At 45.9% G+C, this 17,784-nt stretch overlaps 2 protein-coding genes across 3 annotated transcripts in view; both read left to right on the forward strand.

Moving 5' to 3' along the window:
• The window catches only part of Rassf4 (Ras association domain family member 4), a 34,178-nt gene extending 30,423 nt beyond the window's left edge, over positions 1 to 3,755 (forward strand). Inside the window, exons 7-11 of the mRNA XM_032905834.1 lie at positions 211 to 312; positions 512 to 563; positions 1,678 to 1,799; positions 2,477 to 2,574; positions 3,689 to 3,755. Coding sequence (XP_032761725.1) covers positions 211 to 312; positions 512 to 563; positions 1,678 to 1,799; positions 2,477 to 2,574; positions 3,689 to 3,749 — 435 coding nt within the window. The 3' untranslated portion in view covers positions 3,750 to 3,755. The remainder of the gene's footprint in view (positions 1 to 210; positions 313 to 511; positions 564 to 1,677; positions 1,800 to 2,476; positions 2,575 to 3,688) is intronic.
• An 8,932-nt stretch (positions 3,756 to 12,687) lies between these two features.
• Positions 12,688 to 16,851, forward strand: Znf22 (zinc finger protein 22). 2 transcript variants are annotated; one of them, XM_032905836.1, is made up of 2 exons: positions 12,688 to 12,708; positions 14,695 to 16,851. In XM_032905836.1, exon 2 carries the CDS (start codon positions 14,789 to 14,791, stop codon positions 15,497 to 15,499), a length of 711 nt encoding a protein of 236 aa, XP_032761727.1. In that variant the 5' UTR covers positions 12,688 to 12,708; positions 14,695 to 14,788; the 3' UTR covers positions 15,500 to 16,851. The 2 variants fall into 2 exon arrangements, with proteins under 2 accessions (XP_032761727.1, XP_032761726.1); XM_032905835.1 differs by lacking the exon at positions 12,688 to 12,708 and adding an exon at positions 12,850 to 13,046.
• The last annotated feature ends 933 nt before the right edge of the window (positions 16,852 to 17,784 follow it).

Genomic DNA, 17,784 nt, shown 5'->3' on the forward strand with positions numbered 1-17,784 from the left:
TGGATGTGTACAGTGTTAAGCTTCTTCCTCAGAGTAATAGCTCCTTGAGTGTCCCCAGGTCTAGGAACAAACATCATGGTGATGGGTTTGCACGACTGGGAAGGGACAGGTGTTCTAAGAAGTAGTCTCCCACTGTTTGGGTCTCCTCAGAACTTTAACATTAGCTATGCCTCCCGTGGGCCTGCCCTGAGCTATCCATCTGCCCTACAGACCTCGGTGTTCACGCCTGCCTATGGGTCTGTGACCAACGTCCGGGTTAACAGCACTATGACCACCCAGCAGGTGCTTACCCTGCTGCTAAACAAGTTCCGGGTAAGTGTGACCACAGGGAGCAGCCTTGCCAAGAGGCTGGTGCTTGGATAGAGTGGAAGGACTGAGGGTTGCCGGATTGGCTGACTTGGCTCTGGGGGAAAGCTAATGCCTGGGATTCTAGGCAAGGAAGGGTGGGAGGTTGGTCTTTTCTCTTTTGCTAAAGTTGCTGTGGTCTGATTTCTTGCGCCTGCCTATGTAGGTAGAAGATGGCCCCAGTGAGTTCGCACTCTACACCGTCCATGAGTCTGGGGGTAAGTGCTAGCTTCCGGTGTTCACGTGGCAAGCATGCCGTGCCACCCCTTCTTCTTCCCCACACTTCCTCTCCACCATCAAACTTGGTTCCGTTCTGAGAACCCCTCTAAAACAGTGTAGGAAGAACTCTGTCCAGACTCTTCTCATTAGTGGATCATTATGTAGCTCTGTTAGGAAAGTAGGACTTGTGTGCTAGTGACTGCAACCTGGATCTGCCATGGATCCCTTGGCAGCCCATGGCCAGCTCCTTGTTGCTAAGCATCTCCTGTGTTCCCAAGTCTGTGGTCCCCTCTGTCTACCCTGCTCCTATTTTCTCTGTGCCAAGCCTTTATTAAATGATAGATAGGGCAGGGCAGTTATTTTTCCTCTGCTACCACTCATTGGATGGGCCTTCAAAGTACATGAACCAAATGCGGGTCTACAAGAGGAAAGCAAGCTGGCTTGTTAATGGGTCATCACACATAATCATGGCAGTTCCCAGAGATGACTCACTCAAAGGAATGCCCAGAATTCCTTTGCCATAGCAAGGAAGTCAACTTTTAGAGAGGTGAGAAGATGAAGGTGGCTAGGGGGTGAAGGGCACTTTGAGTCAGGATGGTGACCAAGTATCAGTGGCTAATGGAAGACGAGGACAGTTTTTAGCAGCATTCACTGTGTGGGTTCCTCTGTTGCTGCCTCTGGGCTAACAAGGGTCTAGAGTTGGGGCTGGTGATTAACTTCTGTCCTGACAGTAACATCTGACAGTAGATGTGAGTGAGGCCTCAAAAGATTGATGTCTTGCTGCTAGGCAAGTGAGGAAGGCATCTGCTTCTTCTCACTAGCCTCAATCCTGAGTGCAGAGAGCCGAGCTAGGGTGGCCAGCTCTGCTGCCCTTCAGTGCAATCATATATCTCCCCAGATGCAGATCCACAGAGGTCTGAGAAAGATTGTCTGAATACATCCCTTTTGTCATACTCCTGTCCTGAATAAACATATACATACATACATACCTACCTACCTACCTACATACACACACACACACACACACACACACACACACACACACACACACACACACACATGGGTAGGTGAGCAATCCTAACATCCCATGAATTTTGTAAATTTCTATTTCAGAGCAGACAAAATTGAAAGATTGTGAGTACCCACTGATATCCAGAATCCTGCATGGGCCCTGTGAGAAAATTGTCAAGATTTTCTTGATGGAAGCTGACCTGAGTGAGGAAGTGCCCCATGATGTGAGTGGGGCTGGAGCTGAAAGCCTGTTGCACAGGGAGGGAATGGAAGGCAAGGCTGGAAGAGGATCATGACCAATTTCCTCAGGCAGTGTCCTAGATGCCCACAGCTGTCAGTTGTGGGGACAGAAGAACTGGGGTCCTCGGAGAACCCAGCCCTGCCCCTTTCTTTCAGTGGCATATGCGTTTGTTATCACATTAAGGACTCACAAAGGGGCCCTTGACTAGGGCCAACACAAGGGCAGAGGTGTTAAGTCTCAATGATAACACTATACACATATGTCCAGCCCCTAAACAAAAGGGCCCAAGAATAGGGGTCTCCAAGAAGACCTTGTGGCTGACTCCCTCAGCTTCCCAGGGCTGGGACAGCTTCATTTCATTGTTGAGCACAATGGTATTCAGACTCCCCCACCCATGCCAAGAGCATTCAGTGTGACAAAGACACGGACTTGAATGCTTTTCCCAATATTCAGCTCAACGGCGTTTCCTCCCATGGCTAATGGTTGCTTTGAGATAAGAGCAGTCCCCATTCTCCCAGCACACAGAGTAGAGTAATGCCAGCAGCAGGGCTGGGAAGAGAGGCAGCTCCTGTGGGTGCAGCACTTAGGCTTGGACCACTGTGGACAACACATCCCAGGCTCCTCATCTAAAGCACATGTTGGTGTTCTTGGGTTTTCTAGGTCGCCCAGTACATTAAGTTCGAAATGCCAGTTCTGGACAGCTTTGTTGAAAAATTAAAAGAAGAGGAGGAGAGAGAAATAATCAAACTGACCATGAAGTAAGCATTACCCTTTGGCCAGACACGGTTCTGTCCATTAGAGGACATCTGTGGGGTATACCTCTGTCCAAGCAGGCAGGTTTCTCCCTTCTGTAGACACCAAGTACAGTGGGGGAGGCCTGCTGACCTTGGCCTCCAGTAGTGCCCTCCTGCTCAGTACTGATAGCAAGCTAGGGTGTTAGCCTTCTGATGTAGAGCATGCACCCATCCAGGCTGGACCTCTTCTCCAGCATAAGACAAAGGGAAGGATCCTGGTGAGCCCTGGGTTGGCTTTCTAGTTCTGCTAATAACCAAGCTCAGGAAAAACAATCACAGAGAGTCTGCTGGATACAACCTCAGCCTGGTCCAAGGCTTTACTACAGGTAGGAAGTTTGAGCCCAGTGGGAAGCAGTGACTGTTAACATTCAATCTCTGACTGCTGTTTGGGGGAGCAAGGGTCACCAGCAGCAGGGCAGGCTATATGACATTATGATGCTTTGAGTCCCAGTGATCTGTTTGTGCTTCAGAGATGTGTAGCATGGGGCGAGATGTATGAAGATCATTCAGGAAGGCTGGGCGGGGGAGATCAAGCTGCTCTCTCTATTCTGAGAGCCTGGGAGTAGGGACTGGCTTGGATTCTGGCTTGATACTAATGATCCCTAGAAAACCACAACCTTCCTTCTGTGCAACTGAGCCTCACTCAGATTCAGCAGAGACTCTAGAGTGTCCTGTCAATCTACCACGTCACTATAGGGTTTTAAAGACAGTAGAGACCTGGGAATCACCTGACCAATAGATTCAGGTTAGAAAGAGCAATTGGAAACCCAGGCTAAGGATGCAGCTTGGGTTATTTGCATGGCCCTGGCTCAGACATTGTCTTCTTGAAACCTGGTCTATAGCCCTGATCTGCACCCCAGCACATCCCTGTCCCTCTTAGAGAGTCTGGAATAGAATTGCAGCATTTTTGTTTGAAGTTCTGCACAATCCGCTGCCCTTTTGAGCCTCCTTGGTGAAGGACAGAGGTGGTAGCTGCTGGTCAGCCAGCTGGGAGCAGTGCTCTCCCTGCTCCCCTCTCTCTCTGCTCTCACCTCCCTGGCCCTTCAGCCTTAGTGAAACCCCTTGTGTTTCTCTCCAGGTTCCAAGCTTTGCGCCTGACAATGCAGCAGCGTCTGGAACAGCTGGTGGAGGCCAAGTAACTAGCCAGAGCTTGCCTTCTGTGATGCCCGTGGTAGCAAGTACACATGGAATCCCAGGGACCCAGCCCTAACTGATCACTGACCGATGCCTGCTGCCTAAGGAATCCAGTACCTATGCGTATTCCACCTGTCCACAGACTGCCTAGCACCCTGTGTCTCTAGTCTTGGTACCATAGGGAGCACGCAAGGCACACCCAGGAACTTGCTAGTCAGGATCTATGTGCAAAGCTGGCCTAGGTGGTAATAAAGAGCCTTGGAACTGTGGTGCCAGCCACACTGTATGGTTGAATAGTATGGTCAGCCTTGTTCCTGTGTATTTCCAGTCTGAGAGAGCAATATAGCACCCAGCCCCTGGAGAATGGGCTTCATCTGCTATCCCAGTGTCTGTCTCTGAGCCTCTGCATGGCCACAAGTCCCTGCCCTTATCATCCATGTGAACCATGAACCCCTGGTCTTCCCTTGCTTCTTATTGCCACTCAGGAACTGAACTGGGGCAGGAGCTGCCAACAGCCGTGAGATGTGGCCTGCTTCTATCTACTGCTTCACCATGATGTCCTGGCCTCTGAGCCTCCTTTCCTAGCCAACATTCCTGGCCCAGAGGTTAGATCAGGACTAGGACTAACAATATCTCATCAGTTTTTGGCATAAATCACCCTTAGCTTGTGAGTGTGATCCAAAGAAATTCTTTGAAAGGAGTTGTCTTCAAGAAATATGTCCATCAAATTGTTTGGGGAGTTGACTCGTGTCCCCTTTATTCCATCTTGTGGATGTCTATGTCTCTTGCTTTCCTTGGCACCGAGCTTCTTTCTCTGTAGTGGACAGGGACAGCTCTCAATACATCCTATGAAAGCTCGACAAAAAATGGAAAAAAAATGTCTGTTTGAGGACAAAAGGCTTCTAATCCCCTAGAAATGGATACAGAACAATTTGCTGACTGAAATCTCTGGAATGAATGAGAAAACTTCATTTGTAAAACTATGCAATGGTTTACATCAATTGTGGAAATGACTGTCTAACAGAGCAAACTAAAGGCCAGCTTCCTCCCCTGAGGTCCAAGGCCAGGAGATTTAAAGAGAAGTGCGATGGAAGCCTTTGGAGACAGAGTTCCATCCTCAAGGCAGTGCATGTGAAAGCCTCTCACAGAGTCCTGAAGAGCAAAATGTGAGAACGGCTGTGCACTGTGAAGCCACGAAGCAGGGTGGGTGTCACCCCTAGGTTTTCTGGACCCAGCTCTGTTTCACCGAGATGCTTAGCTGCCAAGGGAGGTTTCTTGCCTCCTCGCTTCTTTGGCACTGTATTTTCTTCAGTGCTTAATAAAGGTCTGTTGTGTTGAACAGAAGCTGCAGGCCCAACCTTTCTTGTGCTTCTTCTTCTTCTTGTGTTTATTGCCTTGACCCATCTTTCTAATCTCTCAAGCTGTTGTACACTCTGAAGAGCTGTCATTAGCAGAGGAACACCTGTTGGAACCTGTGGACACTGACAGAACTCCTTCCTTTCATGCATGAGCTGAGGATTGGTGTAAGGCCTGAGGCAAGGCTGCCTTACCTTAGAACACAGGAAAGGACTTACTGGTGGTAGTCTGTGGGTGGCCTAGGCAATAGAGTCATCCTGAATTGTAGAGTTTTAGCATCAGAAGTGCATAGAAATTTCCAGCCCAAGACTCCAGAGTTAAAAACCTGCCCATTGTTCAGAAGAAATCAACTGACTTGATTCTTTTATGCCAGGCCTGTACTGGATCCTGGAGGAGCAAAGATAGAGCCTTGGTAATTCCTCTTCTGGAGAAGTAGACATGGGGACAGTTAAGCCCCTGAGAAGGAAGCCTGATATTGAGCAGACAGCTAAAAGTGAAGGGTACTGTAGGCCAAGAGATACCTTCCGTGCTGACACAGGGACTCAGTGCTGGGAGAACCACTGACAAGGATACCCTGGAAGTAGCAGCCAGCTCAGTGGTGTTTCACAGCTGTCAAAATACTAGCTAAGGCTTTTTAAGATATTTTACTTTTGAAATATTATCAAAACTAATTTCTGAATGACATAGTTAGGGAAAACTGCACAGAGCAGTGTCCTCTGCTGCGTTCTTGTGAAGTGCTCACAAATGTTAGCCCAACCTTGCCACATCTGCCCTCTGAGGGCAGCTGGAGACCAGCCTTTGTGGGGCAGAACAACCCTGGAACTTGAGACTATGAAGGCTGTGACGTCACAGGGAGCTAGGGCTATGATCTGCTATGGAGGTCACAGCCTTTCTGGTGTGTTCCCTGCCTCTCAGATGATAAAGGTATCTACAGATAAAGATCCCTGCCGGAAAGCACTGTCTTCAGAAACAGGCCTGTCCTCAGAGTCTAGAATAATAAACGGCACAGGATGAAATCAGCATGATTACAAGATTGCACAAGTCCTGAGCGCAGGATAAACAGGATTGTTTGTCCAGAACAAATGACCAGAGCAGATTGAAAACAAGAGGGGGAAGACTTGTTTTTCTGAAGCAGTAACCTTTGGACTTTCTCTCTGACAAAACAAAGCCTTTCTCCCAGGATACATCTGGCTCCTTGGTCCCAGGGAAAGGAGAAAGGGCTTATGTAGTGTACTCAGGTGATTTAGTAGGGACTGGAATTAGGCCAACTGTGCTGTGTGAGCACAGCTGCAGAGAGGCAGGCCATGGAACGTCCTTATCAGGGGGACTCTGACTGCCAGGTCCTCAGGCCCTCTGACCCTCATCAGTGGCAAGCAGGAAGTCTGGTAGGTCACAGCCAAGCGGTAGCACGCATAAAAACAACCAGATGCATGTACTATATTTAGGCCCCAAGAACGGCACTTGGGTATTAGCCAACTGTTGACGTGCTGGGAGCCTCACAGAACCTGAGGTGGGGCTCTGTGCCCTCCAGTGGAGTTGTAACAAAGGTTTTCTGCTAATCCAAGAGCATGGGAATTCCCAGGGTTTCCTTTTTCATCCAGCCCAAGGGAAACAAGACTTACCAAACAGACTTATCTAACCGACTCATTGTCCAGAGTCCTGGGCTGAAGGACCCACTTTGAGGGAAACAGAGTATATTTGTTCCTATACTCAGGCATTCCAATAACCCGTCCTGCTGTCTCTGGATTATGGGTCAGTTCTGCCAATGACAGCGGCACTCCTCACTGTGCTTATTCATGTACATGTATGTACACCTGCGTGTGTACCAAAACACATATGTGAAGAACAGGGTCTAAGGAACAAAACCACAGAAAAGAGAAATTCCTTTGCTAGGTTGTTTCTCGGCTGTTGTTGTTGGTTTTGTTCTAGATTTCTTGTTCTACAATGAGCTCTTTAAATACCCAACCCACTCTGGGTAAGTGACCCCTGTGGTGCAGATCTCCAGAGAAGCTACAGCCATTGAGCTAAGATTTCCCCAGAAAGAAAATCTGCCAGGCTGTGGCTTCTCCTCTTACCCTTTGTCTCTTCTCCCTTTGTCTAAACGAAGGACAACATATGATTGGTCTTCATCATTTAATCGATGATTTAAACACAACATGATTCCAAAACTTGACTCTGTTAAGTGTGTCCATGTGGGTGTTTCACAACATCTGGTCCTCGTGTATGAGAACCAGCTGCTAGAAGGCAGAAGGTGCTATGAAACTAAAGGCAGGCCCAGATAGACCCCAGAGTGCAGAGTGTAACTTATGGACTCACGGCTTCCATGGCTTGTGAAGCAGCAGGCAGAAGGATCCGTATATCTCACGTAGGAGTAAGAAGTTTATACACCACTCCAGACAAGGGTAGGCTGCAGTTAGCCGGTATATACCACGTCTTTCTCTAAAGCTGTTGACATGTCCCGTATCTGTTAAGAACTATTGTGTGTCAGTAACCAGCACAGAATGCTTGGGTATCCTAACAGCTTTGCTTGTCTTACAGGGCTGGTGATGTGTGCCAAGGTCAGCTGGTAGGCAATATGATGGTTATGGTGTACATGCCTACGGTCATGTCAAACTGAAATCTATACTGGGAAAGTTAACTTGCCTCACTTTCTCCATCAGTAAAATGGGAGTGAAAATGGTCCCTCTCTCTCAAGGTTGTTGAGAGTCATAGTTTTATTGCAGTAACAAGGCCAGACAACATCACAGGAGACTTTACGTCTCTCAGAAATGGTGGGACTATACAGTGCCCATGGTGTGTCTGTATGGCTCAGTTCCACATGTTTTCTCATCCTGGATGCTCAAACTTGAGCCATGTGATTGAAACAGAGGGAAAGAGCAGAGTGACCTTGGGAGCATGTGTATCAAGGCTGCTTCTGGGCCACTGTGTCACCTCCATCCACTCTTGGCCAGTTTAAGTCCCCTAGTAAAGTCCTTATCTGGAGATGCACCCTCTAGGGTAGTGGGGCTCACCTTCCTCATGCTGCAATCCTTTAATACACTTTCTCACATTCTGACGACCTTCACACCGGAACGATTACTTTCATTGCTACAATTGTAATTCTGCTGTGGTTATAAATCGCAATGGAAATACCTGATATTTCCAAAGGTCTTCATTGACAGTGTCATTGAACTTCAAAGGGGGTTGTGACAACCCATAAGTTGAGAACTGCTACACTGGGGGCTCTGAGAGTTGCCCCCTCCCTATAAGCAAGAGTTACAAAACTCAAAAAAGGTGTCCCAGGCAGCTGCTATGGCCATGCTATGACAGTATTAAAGACCTTAAAAGTTCTTTACACAGTAGCTGGCTGAAGTATAACAATAGAATACTGGAATATTAACACACGAAGTAGGGCATGTCTTTTCCTGGCCCAGGCCTCTCCCCAGGCTTCCCTCCCATTCTTTCTATTCACCATGACTTTGCTCCTTTCTTTCCTGACATTTGTCTCCTTTAAAAACTCCATCACTCTTGACTTCCTGCCTATTCCGAATCCCTCTGGGCCTTTTGTAGCCGGTGTAGGCGTTTTTCTATACAGCAAAGAAGGATGCTCTACCTTTCAGTGAGGCAACAAAGATTTAGCGTTCCTGACTAGTAGTCCCAGTGCAGTTTTGCTCTTGAGTTTTTTCCCTATTCCACCAGCGTTGCTCACCTCACCACCAGCACCAACCACACAAGACAACAATTTAGTAATAAAATTAACAATAAATCATGTTTATCATGTGCTACACAAAGTGTCTGTTCCTGTTTAGCCTCTATCATTGTGATAAAGCACAAACTGCAAGCAGTTTAGGGGAACAATGAGTTTATTCAGCCACCAGGTCCGTCACTGAGGGAAGACGGGGCTGGAACTTGAAGCAGAATTCATGGAGGAGCACTGTTTGCTGGCTTTCACACGGGCCCATTCTTACCTAACTTTCTTATATAGTCCAAGAATATTACCCAAGGGATGGTGCTATTCACAGTAGTCTGGGTCCTTCTACATCAACTAATCATCAAGAGAATCCTCCACAGATATGCCCACAGGCCAATTTGTTGTGGTAAATCCCTCATGTCTTCCTCTCAGGTGATTTTAAGCTGATTAAAGCTAAAGAGAACAAAGTTGTACATTATTTCATTCCATCTTTGGTAAAGCTCACACAGTGTCTGACTTACTGAGTTGATGACCTTGATGAGGACATCATTAAGTTCATTGTTTGGTCATCTGCAGAAACAGCTCCCTCTGCTGGCCAGAACTCTTTAGTCAGAGACATGAACTCCTGAAGGGATCGGCTGGCCTTCATTTACACGTCTGCCAAGGCAGATATGGTGAGCACTGCTTTGTGGGACTGCAGCTAGAAGAGAATGAGGAAAATGTTGAAGTAAGCAAAGAAGCGTCTTACCAGCTCACTGATGCAACAAACGTGTACTGAGAACCTGCGGCCTCTTGAGCACGGCTCTTAGCTCTAACCAAGATCGCCACATACGGCGTCAGACTTCGTGTGCCACAGTCAGTCACTGGCTTTTGTTTTGAGACGGGAAGACTTTGGGAGGTTTTTGGACACATGAAAGGCATGATCTAACTTGGTTTTTAGAGGGTCACACTGAGCTTTGAAAGAATACTTGTGACTAGAGGCTCTGTGGAAGTTGTGGGAAAGAGGCTCGGTTCTGAACAGACTGTGAAGACAGGCCCAGAATAATCTGTGGGGATGAGGGATGAGGAGCTAGAGAGGTCCCTGCTAGGAAGGGGAAAGTTAGTTATGGAAAAGGGTCACAGACAAATAATAAAGAGGCAGACTCCCAGCCTCTTCCTCACCTTTCTGACCTGAGGCAGAGGCCGGGTGGAATTCTCTTCTGCAGCAGGAACTTCACTCTGGCTGACCGGCCCAGGCTGTTCAGATGTTCAAGGCCAATCCTGAGCGTTTACCCAAAGTTGTGTGTCTATCGGCTTCCTGTTCTCCATCTAAACTGATTGCCGCAGTTAGAGTTTCTATTGATGTGATAAACACCATAGCCAAAAGCAACTTGAGGAGGAAAGGGTTTATTTCATCTCACACTTCCAGGTAAGAGTCCATTCCTGAAGAAAGCCAGGGCAGGAACTCAAGCAGGGCAGGAGCCTAGAGGCGGGATCTAATGAAGAAGCCAAGGAGACGTGCTACCCGCTGGCTCTCCCCAGGGCTCTTAAACACCCAGAATCACCCGCCCAGGCTGGCACTACCTACACTGAGCTGGGCCCACCTACATCAATTATTAACCAAGAAAATGCCCTACAGACATGCCTACAGGCGGGCCTTGGAGAGTGGGGGGATCTTCTCAGGTGAGAGTCCTTTCCAAATGTTACTAGCTTGTGTCAAGTTAGTATAACACCAAACAGGACACTAACCAATATGAAGTGAGGAGAGTGAGAACTCAACCCAGGCAACCCAAAACACTCAAAAGCCCCCCATGAGGAAAATGGATTTTGATTCCCTAATCCCCTTCCACCTTATGGAGAGTCTTTCTTTCTGTATGCTTTTCAGTAGCTGCCTCTGGGGCCTGATTTCTCACTGGCTTTAACTGGTCCTTTAATTGATACGTCCTTTTCCAGTGTTCCTGTAGGTTTTTTTTTTTTGTTTGTTTGTTTTTTGGGTTTTTTTTTTTCCTTTTTGTATATGTGAGTACACTGTCGCTGTCTTCAGATACACTAGAAGAGGGCATCAGATCCCATTACAGATGGTTGTGAGCCACCATGTGGTTGCTGGGAATTGAACTCAGGACCTCTGGAAGAACAGCCAGTGCTCTTAACCACTGAGCCATCTCTCCAGCCCCTCATCTTTTATTTCTTTAGTTGATGAGGAAATATATCCAGCCAAGACCCCTAAATGGTAACTGAAAGGTTGTTTGTAAGTTTAGAGTGGGGAAAATGTGACAAGAATGACACTGGGGATTTTTGGCTTGAGCAGCTAGAGTGATAGCATGGCTGTCAACGGCTGGGGGAAGACTACTGAGGGGTGGAATGTTTGGTCTATCAAATTCATTGAACATTCAAACGGGGAACCCAAGCAATTGGATATATGAACCCGGAGTTCTGGAGTGCTGTATCTTTCAATGTAAAACCTCAGCTCTTACTTCAGATGGGACAAGAGAGTTTATTCTGGGACCAAGTATAAATGACCATGGTCTGGAAACAGATTTAGGTTGCCTCACATCCCAGGCCCCAACATGGAAGCAGTTTCGTGAAGTTTTGTAGTAATGGATTAAAGAAAGTTATACATCAAGACACTTTGAAACACACCAGTGGCAGCATGGAGTGGGTGGTGACAGCAACGTGAAGGAACCCCAGCTGCAGGCCTCTGCCTATCAGATGACTCTTGGACTTCTTGTTGTAGAAAAGTCAGTTTTGTTAAATTAATGCATCCCCAAACCTATTTTTACCTATTAGTTGCAGGATGTCAAGTCTGACAGAAGTGGGCTAAGTAGTGGTTATTTTCGTGGCTAAAGATACCTCAAAATTTGTTGTAACTGTAACTGGCTCCGGACCTGCAACATTCCAACACAGAATGAACCACAGAAGTTCACTTATCTGTCCAGCCCCGCAGACAATGCCGCTTCTTGGCGGGAACTTGCATTTATAGACACCAGGATCAGTGGTTGCCTGTGGGGGAGTCAGCAGCAATGTGACAAACCTGAAGCCATTAGACTGGAAGGACTCTCCCCTGGGAAGGAGGTAAATGTGTGCCTTTCCAAAACTGAGTTGTTCACTCGCATTATGAACGTGAGTAAACTTCCTCTCCAAGCCGGGGTTCCTGCCCAGTATACCGAATGCATTCATTTTCCCCTGATGGGAGTGACTGATTCAAAACCACAGCCCTCACCTCAAAGTCATAAGAGTTTTTATTTATTTATTTATTTATTTATTTATTTATTTATTTATTTATTTATTTATTCTGGATCCAAACACGAGTGACCATGGCCCAGGGAACACAGATTTAGATTACCCAAACTCCACCTTTCAACCTGCAACTGGTTTCATGAAAATTTGACAGTGACAGAACAAAGAAAGCCATAAATCGAGACACTTTTAAATACATTGCAGAGAAGTGGGTTTAGACATCTGAGCTGTAAATGTTATCTAATATAGTATTATTCTTAGCCTCTTGATTGGAGAATGGCATTTTGTGTACTGCATTCCAAAGGTGTTTTATCTAACAGGAAGTTACACGTCCTTCTGCATAAGAGGACAAAATGAATACAGCCCAAGATGAATAGTAATTATGCTCTGGACCTGCAACATCCCAACCTTTCTTCACCACTGTCATTTTAATCAGTCAGCCTGTGCGGACAATGTCTTTCAGAACTTCATTCACGGGGCTTTTTAGTGATATAATTAAAAAAACAAAAAACAAAAAACAAAAAAAACACCATGAATAACACCTTAGGCTGACGTTATTTCTTTATACTAGATACTCAGTACTAAGAATGCAATATACAAGTTGGACGGGCTAGCTTGGGGGGTGGGGAGAATCTAACAAAGGCCAGTTTCTGTGTAGCTCGACCGGAACAGAAAGAGAGCGGGTACTTGGCCTTGCGGTCCATGGGTCTGCCTTCTGAGTGGTAAGCGAGGAATACAAAAGGACCGCCTAAAGAATCCGCAGGACTGGGTGGGGTGGGCTGGGGACCATAGAGGGTCTCTCCGCCTCTTCCTAGAGCGGCCCGCAGCTCCTCTAGGAGCTCGCACTTCCGGCGGGCAAGGCGGGAGGCGAGAACCGTGGCGGCCTGCACGGTCAGTGCGCCAGGCCTGCGAGTCGGCCTGAACGGGTGTCGGGTCGGGCTGCGGCGCTTCACGGAGCCGGGCGGGCGCCCTCGGCCTGGGGTCAACCTCGGTCTGAGCGCCTCGGCTCGCTGCGGAGAAAGACTCCATTGTACGACTGCGTAGGCTTCACCGGGCCATTGTGAGCGACTTGGAGGGAGCCAGGGCGGCTTTGTTGCTCCGGTAAATGGGTGAGAAAGCAGGTGCATGTCAGTTAGACGGGTTCCCCGTACTGGAGCTCCATCACACAGCTTTACGGAGCCTCTTCTCTATTGAGGACCTCTATCAGAAAACCGGACTTGGCGTTTAGAGGAGGGGGGCGATGGCCACCTCCCGCGTCCCATCCCCCCTCCCCGAGTTCGGACAGGCCCGGAGGCGGCTCCTGGGTTGGGATGGGTGTGTTAAAGGAGCTTTGTGCTTGTGTTTACAAATCCACAAACGGAGGCAAAAGCATAAAGCTGTATAAAATTCTACTTGTAAGTTTGACTATTTCATCCATAGGTAGATTTCATAATCCATCAGTTTCCAACCAGTCGTGAGTTCCTCGGTATTTAAAAAGATGTGCTTGAAAGTGTATGATTACCATTATAGCTGTTTATTGAGTACCAGCTACCCCACACACTGTCTTCTGTTTAGTGCGATTGTACCTAACACAACGGTCCGTACATAATGGGGGCGGTTAATGGGCAGGTATTACTCTAGATCTGTGTTATACGCAGTTTGCCCTTTCTCTTGCTGCAGTTACAGCAGATAGAATTATTAAACACCCCGGAAAAGTTCCTGAGCACTCTTATGCTTGGAGAGTTAATATACAACAAAATCAAGAAGAAGAAGAAGAAAAAGACAGGAAACGTGTCATTTGTGTTTTTATTTACTACCTTCAAATGCTTGTATGCAAGGAAACTCAGGACAGTTACTGATTGCTGGTAGGGTAGGTTAAGTAGCCCACAATGCTGAAAGTCCAGTAGCAGTTTGGCTTTGCAGCCCTGAACACCTCCTACGCTGTCACCTATTTGGATGTGTGTGTGTGTGTGTGTGTGTGTGTGTGTGTGTGTGTGTGTGTGTGTGTGTGTGTGTAAGGGGTTGTTTTGACAGCCTCCAGCCAACCTTAAATGTAACCAAATACAATTAATGTAAAACTTTTGATTGTTCTTTCCTTATTGGTGTAGTGTAGTCTTAGAAATAGAATAAAACATTTCTTCAGAGTTTTCTCACCTAGTATTTTCTGAATAAGACTCTTTGGAAACTTTTAATTCTTTTTACTGATTACAATGAGCTTCTATTTTTGACACAGTTTGCTACATTATCATCTACAGAAATAGCCAAACAAATAAGAATAAATAGAATCTAATCCCTCATTCCTTTTGAATTTGAATGTCTTAGCAGCTGTTAAATGAGAAGTGTAGCACAGTCAATGTGGACATGAGATGCTGTGTGGCAGAGAGTTTGATCGGCTTTTGCAGTTATTTTTCTATTCCCTCTGAGCCTTTATCTTGCTTTTACTTCTTAGTCCTTCAAAATACCCTCTGTGGCTGCTCCCGAACACATCTGTGTTATCTTCATCTTCTCTTTTGCCTGTCCAAACTCAGTAAGATTGCAAATTCATGATGGTATTTATTAAGCTTCACTTCTGGAGTTAGAATTACCTAACAAGCATTTGTCTCTTAAAAATGCGCTTATTTCCTTTGTACTAGGTGTGCTTTGATTTAAATGTGGATGCAGTTTTGACAGATCGAAGAGGTGTTAATGTTGAATTAACGGTTGATCTGTATTTTCTTTTTCTTCTACAGAAAATTCTGAGTTGCGTTACTGTAGGATATGAGACCTTAGTTCAGAAGTTCAGAAGACAGTACAATCTCCTGACAGTACATTTGGCTGCTCACCATGAGGTTAGGAAAGCCTAAAGGGGGTATTTCTCGAAGCGCAAGCCAAGGAAAAACCTATGAGAGCAAACGCAAGACAGCCCGCCAGCGACAGAAATGGGGGGTGGCCATTCGCTTCGACTCAGGGTTAAGTAGACGGAGAAGAAACGTGGATGAGAAGCCTTACAAATGTACTAAATGTTCTAAGAGTTTCAGTCAGAGCTCCACTCTTTTTCAGCACAAGAAGATCCACACAGGGAAGAAATCCCATAAATGTGCCGATTGTGGGAAAAGTTTCTTTCAGAGTTCTAACCTCATTCAGCATCGGCGGATCCACACCGGGGAAAAGCCGTATAAGTGCGACGAGTGTGGAGAGAGGTTTAAACAGAGCTCCAACCTTATCCAGCACCAGAGGATTCACACCGGGGAGAAGCCCTATTGCTGCGATGAGTGTGGCCGGTGCTTTAGTCAGAGTTCCCACCTCATTCAGCACCAGAGAACCCACACCGGAGAGAAGCCCTACCAGTGCGAGGAGTGTGACAAGTGCTTCAGCCAGAGCTCCCACCTGAGGCAGCACATGAAGGTGCACAAAGAAAAGAAGTCACATAAAAGGGGTAAAAATGCCAGGGTGAAAACTCACCCGGTGTCCTGGAAACGTGGTAAAGGGAGGAAGGCAGTGGCTGGGCTCCGCCAGGTAAAGGGAGCCGCTTCGGGCCTTTTCAAAAAGAAGTGAATCGTAGCGGTGAAAACCTCTCCCAAGAGGGAGGACGCTTTACAGTAGATAGAGCACTTAGATTCTGGTCCTCCCTAGCATGGAGATGTCAGGAGTTTCATGACAATGGGCTGAAACTCTGAGTCTAGCCATCCTCATTTCCTTTCAGAATAAATAAGTAAATTTATGTGACATGGAGCAGAAAACTGAAAAAAAAGTTTGGTAAGAATTTAACATCCTTGGCCTCAGTTGAAATTTCTTCCCTACGTTTTGATAAAAAGCGTCATGTTTTCATGATTCACTGGTGTGCCAATGATTACTCTTGATTTTAGGAATTTCTGTATACAAAATCATTAAAGAGAAGGAATGAGTTTTCAAGTTCTAGGACCGACTATATTTTTAATGTTTTGTAGTTTTTTTAACCATTAGTATCAGCATTGATTCAGTATTTGACATAATAAAATGCATTCAAGTTCCTAGATTTTTGTATTTTTTATTAGCGTATATTGTATGAAGTAATGAGTTCATTTTCTTTAATGTGTACAATGTATCTGTATGATGTGCTTTGATTATATCCATTGCTCTTACCCTCGCCTCCACCTCCTGGTTCTCTTCTTCCTCCCAGAGAGTTCCCTTCCCACTTGAATTGTTGACCCTGGATTCTGTGAATGACAGAAATTGTATTTGGTTATTTTTCCACATCTGCTTTACTGTGTTTACTGTAATGTTCTCCAGTTCTATCCATTTTTCTCCAAACAACAGGATTTTGGCTTTTTTTTTTTTAACTAATAAGTTTGTCATAATGTCTGATGCTTTAATGAAGGGGTGAAAAGGTCTCCATGTGGCTTTTCTTTTGTTTGTTTTTGTTTACCATATTCTTAGAGATTTCAAAGAATCCAAAGTGAGAAACTGCAGACCTCCTCCTAAGACCATTACTTGCGATGCTGATGCCCTGCCTCTTGCTTTCTTGAAATGGGAATGGTTTATGTTGAATCATGCCAGTGGCCTCTTGGCGTTCCTTTGTTCTCTTGCAAACAGGGCCTGCATGAATAAACTGTGTTACCAAGAAAGCCTGACTTACTTCTGGCTAAAGAACTACAGTGTCATAGACTGAGTTTTGACTGCCGCTGACTGAGACAGATGTGTGTCCACAAGTTCCTGGAGCCCTGTTAGAACTTAACTGTTCTTTACTTTTTAGCAGTTGTTTAAGAAGACTAGTGGACATCCTTCTTCGAATGCTAAGCCTGAGTTCCTAGTTAACCCTTAGTTCAAGATTTTGTTTATTGAATGCTAATGTTTTCTGATTTTTATAATCTCACTTCTTCCTGTATTAATGACAATTATCCTCAAAATAAAGATTGAGATATTTTTGCATACTACTATCTTACTTTCTTTTGGAAGATTGTTTCAAGTGAGTTAAAAAACAGATCACAGCTTTTAGAAGACTTGTTCTGCTCTTTCTGATTTTCCTCAGAATTGAACTTTTCCTCTCTCCCTCCCTCCCACCACCACCATCCCCACCACCTGTATTTATGGAGATCCATAGCATGTGGCCTGTGGACAATAGTTACATCCAACAGAGTATCAACACGGTATAAGGCTATTGCAGACATCTTTTATAAAAGACTCAATCCTTGACATCCTGTGTAGTCAAATCTCTATAGCAAGGATGTATCCATGGGACTCTAGTGAGCGTCTGTCAGTCTCTATAGCAGGGATGCGTCCATGGGGCCCTGCGAGCATCCGTCAGTCTTGGGTTTGTATCTGACATAGCTTCTAGGAGAGGAGGGGCACACAGGACTAACAACATTTTCTTAAGTCCTGTGAGTTGCCCATTCTGATGACAACCACAATGAGGCCTCTCTAGTAGTTTTGATAGCTTGTACTCTTATCCAATAGATCCGTCTGTGTTTCTTATTAAAATAATACAAAGCCTTCAGATTTTAATGTGGTTTGTAAGTATTCTGAGATCCCTGAAACTGACAGGCATCAAAGACACTGATTTGTGGGAGTCTTCTTTGGTGACCAGTGTACTTTGTGTTTCTTTTTGGAAATGTCAATAAAACTCAGTGGTCACAGGTGTATAAAATTAATAAATATACTGATAGAAATACCAATGTGTCTAGTAGACATCACCTCTGGGAATACAGACTCGTTCTATAAGAAAACTGCTCCTCAACCCCTGTATTCTGCTGAGTTTCTGGTGTCAGGTGTTTACCAACCCAGTTCTTGTATTGCAGATACCCTCTTCCCACATCTAGGCATAGTGGTCTAGGTCTTATTACCAAGCCACATCCCAACTCTGC

The sequence above is a fragment of the Rattus rattus genome, chromosome 6 (assembly GCF_011064425.1).
Source record: "Rattus rattus isolate New Zealand chromosome 6, Rrattus_CSIRO_v1, whole genome shotgun sequence".
Classification (NCBI taxonomy): domain Eukaryota; kingdom Metazoa; phylum Chordata; class Mammalia; order Rodentia; family Muridae; genus Rattus; species Rattus rattus.